Raw genomic sequence first — 1,856 nt, forward strand, 5'->3', positions numbered from 1 at the left:
ATGATAATGATGCTGCTGCTGCTGATATATATATATATGTGTGTGTGTGTGTGTGTGTGTCAACAGCGAGTACGTATCCATATTGTCATGTCTAATCAAATTTGATAATTGTCAATAATGTTAATAGATATTTGGTCCACTTGATTACAAAGCAATTGATTAAAAATCCTTTTTTTATTATGTAAATCTATAGAGATATCCTGAAAAAATTATTGGAATTAAAATATCAAGATGCTGAAGCATTTTTACGAAGTTTTTCACTGACCTGATGTTTACGCCAAGTTTGTTGGTTTGAAAGGGGAATAAGCACAGAAAGAAAAAAATAATAATCAAATAATTGGGGAGGGGAAAAGAGCGAACATAAGTAAAAGTGATGAAAATATTTCAGATTGTGATGTATGTGTGTGTGAGGGAGAGAGAGAGAGAAGGGGAGAAAGAGCACGTGTGTATTGGTGTTTGACAAGGCATAAAACTTTTTTGTACAGTTGAATTCAATTAGTAATACTATTGGTAAGGGAGGGTGAAAGACAAAGCAAAGCAACACGGAGATATGAAACTAAATACAGTAAATAATTGGCTTTAGCCGTCTATCTTTTCTGATGACTGCAACGTCTTAACAGAGAGATAAAGGAGGTGAAAGTGAGGAAGAGAGAGAGAGGGGTGTAGTATGTTGAGAACTTGGTACTTTGGACGTATTTCCATTGATATACACGTATTCACGTGGTTCCGCGTTTGTGCTGGTGGTTTGCTTATTTAACCAAGTGTTTTGTTTATAGCAATAAAACTGAAATCGCACGAATATGTTCGACCGCATTGAATGGAAGATATTTTTACCTTTGGTTTTGTATTGTGCTACAGGTAAGAGAAATTTTTTGATTTTTCTCTTTCTGAAGTTTCTTTTCGGTTTTGGGTTCTGCGAATATTAGAGTGGGGTTGGGGTCAGGCATTCGTTTAAAAAGAAAAGCGGACAAAAACATAAGCAAATTAACAACTTAACTACTAGCAACACACACACACACACACACACACACACACACACACACACACAGTGATAGAGAGACGGTCAAAATAATGGGTGTGATAAGCATTCTTATGATTCTCCAATCCAGTGGTTTTCAACCATTTTTTGCCTATAGACCCCGTTAATTCCTCTTTTACTCAAGGGGTGGAAACTGCCATTCGATGTCTAAAAACTGTTATATTTTTATGATTAAATATTATTAGGAACTGTATAAGAAAATTGTTTAAATATTGTATGTATTGTAGAAATATAACCAGTTTATTGCACATAAATTTTAACAACAAAATCTTATATGGACTCTCAGGGGACCCCGGTTGAGTACCACTGCGTCTAATCTTTAGAATAAAAGAAGAGGAGGCGTTGTCCAACCTACTAGATTTGATGACATAAAAAGCGCAGGGGTATGTGAGATAAACCCCAATTTCAGAAGCATATAATTAGGTAAAATTTCTTTTTGTACATGAAATCATATAATATAGGCTTACTTTGGCATATAGAAACCAGGCTGTATGGTAAAAGAGTTACTTCCCAACCACATGGTTCCGGGTTCAGTCCCACAACGTAGCAGCTTGGGCAAGTGACTTCTACAATAGCCCCGAGCCAGCCAAAACCTTGTGAGCGGATTTAGTAGACGGAAACTGAAAGAAGCCTGTCGTGTATATATATATATATATATATATATGGTACTACTAAAGCAGTGCGGACCCGAACGCGCAGTCGCGCGTCCGCGCTAGCTAGTCGTGAGTGGTCGATCCTAACCCTAACCCTAACCCTATTCCTAACCCTAACCCTAAACACGTATTCATTTGCACACGCGGGTTAGGGTTAGGGTTAG

The 1,856-nt window shown here is 37.3% G+C and overlaps 1 protein-coding gene across 1 annotated transcript in view; it reads left to right on the forward strand.

Moving 5' to 3' along the window:
- Nucleotides 1–514: 514 nt before the first annotated feature.
- LOC106869444 (uncharacterized) overlaps nt 515–1,856 on the forward strand; it is a 59,060-nt gene continuing 57,718 nt past the window's right edge. Inside the window, exon 1 of the mRNA XM_014915194.2 lies at nt 515–858. Coding sequence (XP_014770680.1) covers nt 818–858 — 41 coding nt within the window. The 5' untranslated portion in view covers nt 515–817. The remainder of the gene's footprint in view (nt 859–1,856) is intronic.

The sequence above is a fragment of the Octopus bimaculoides genome, chromosome 4 (genome assembly GCF_001194135.2).
Source record: "Octopus bimaculoides isolate UCB-OBI-ISO-001 chromosome 4, ASM119413v2, whole genome shotgun sequence".
Lineage (NCBI taxonomy): Eukaryota > Metazoa > Mollusca > Cephalopoda > Octopoda > Octopodidae > Octopus > Octopus bimaculoides.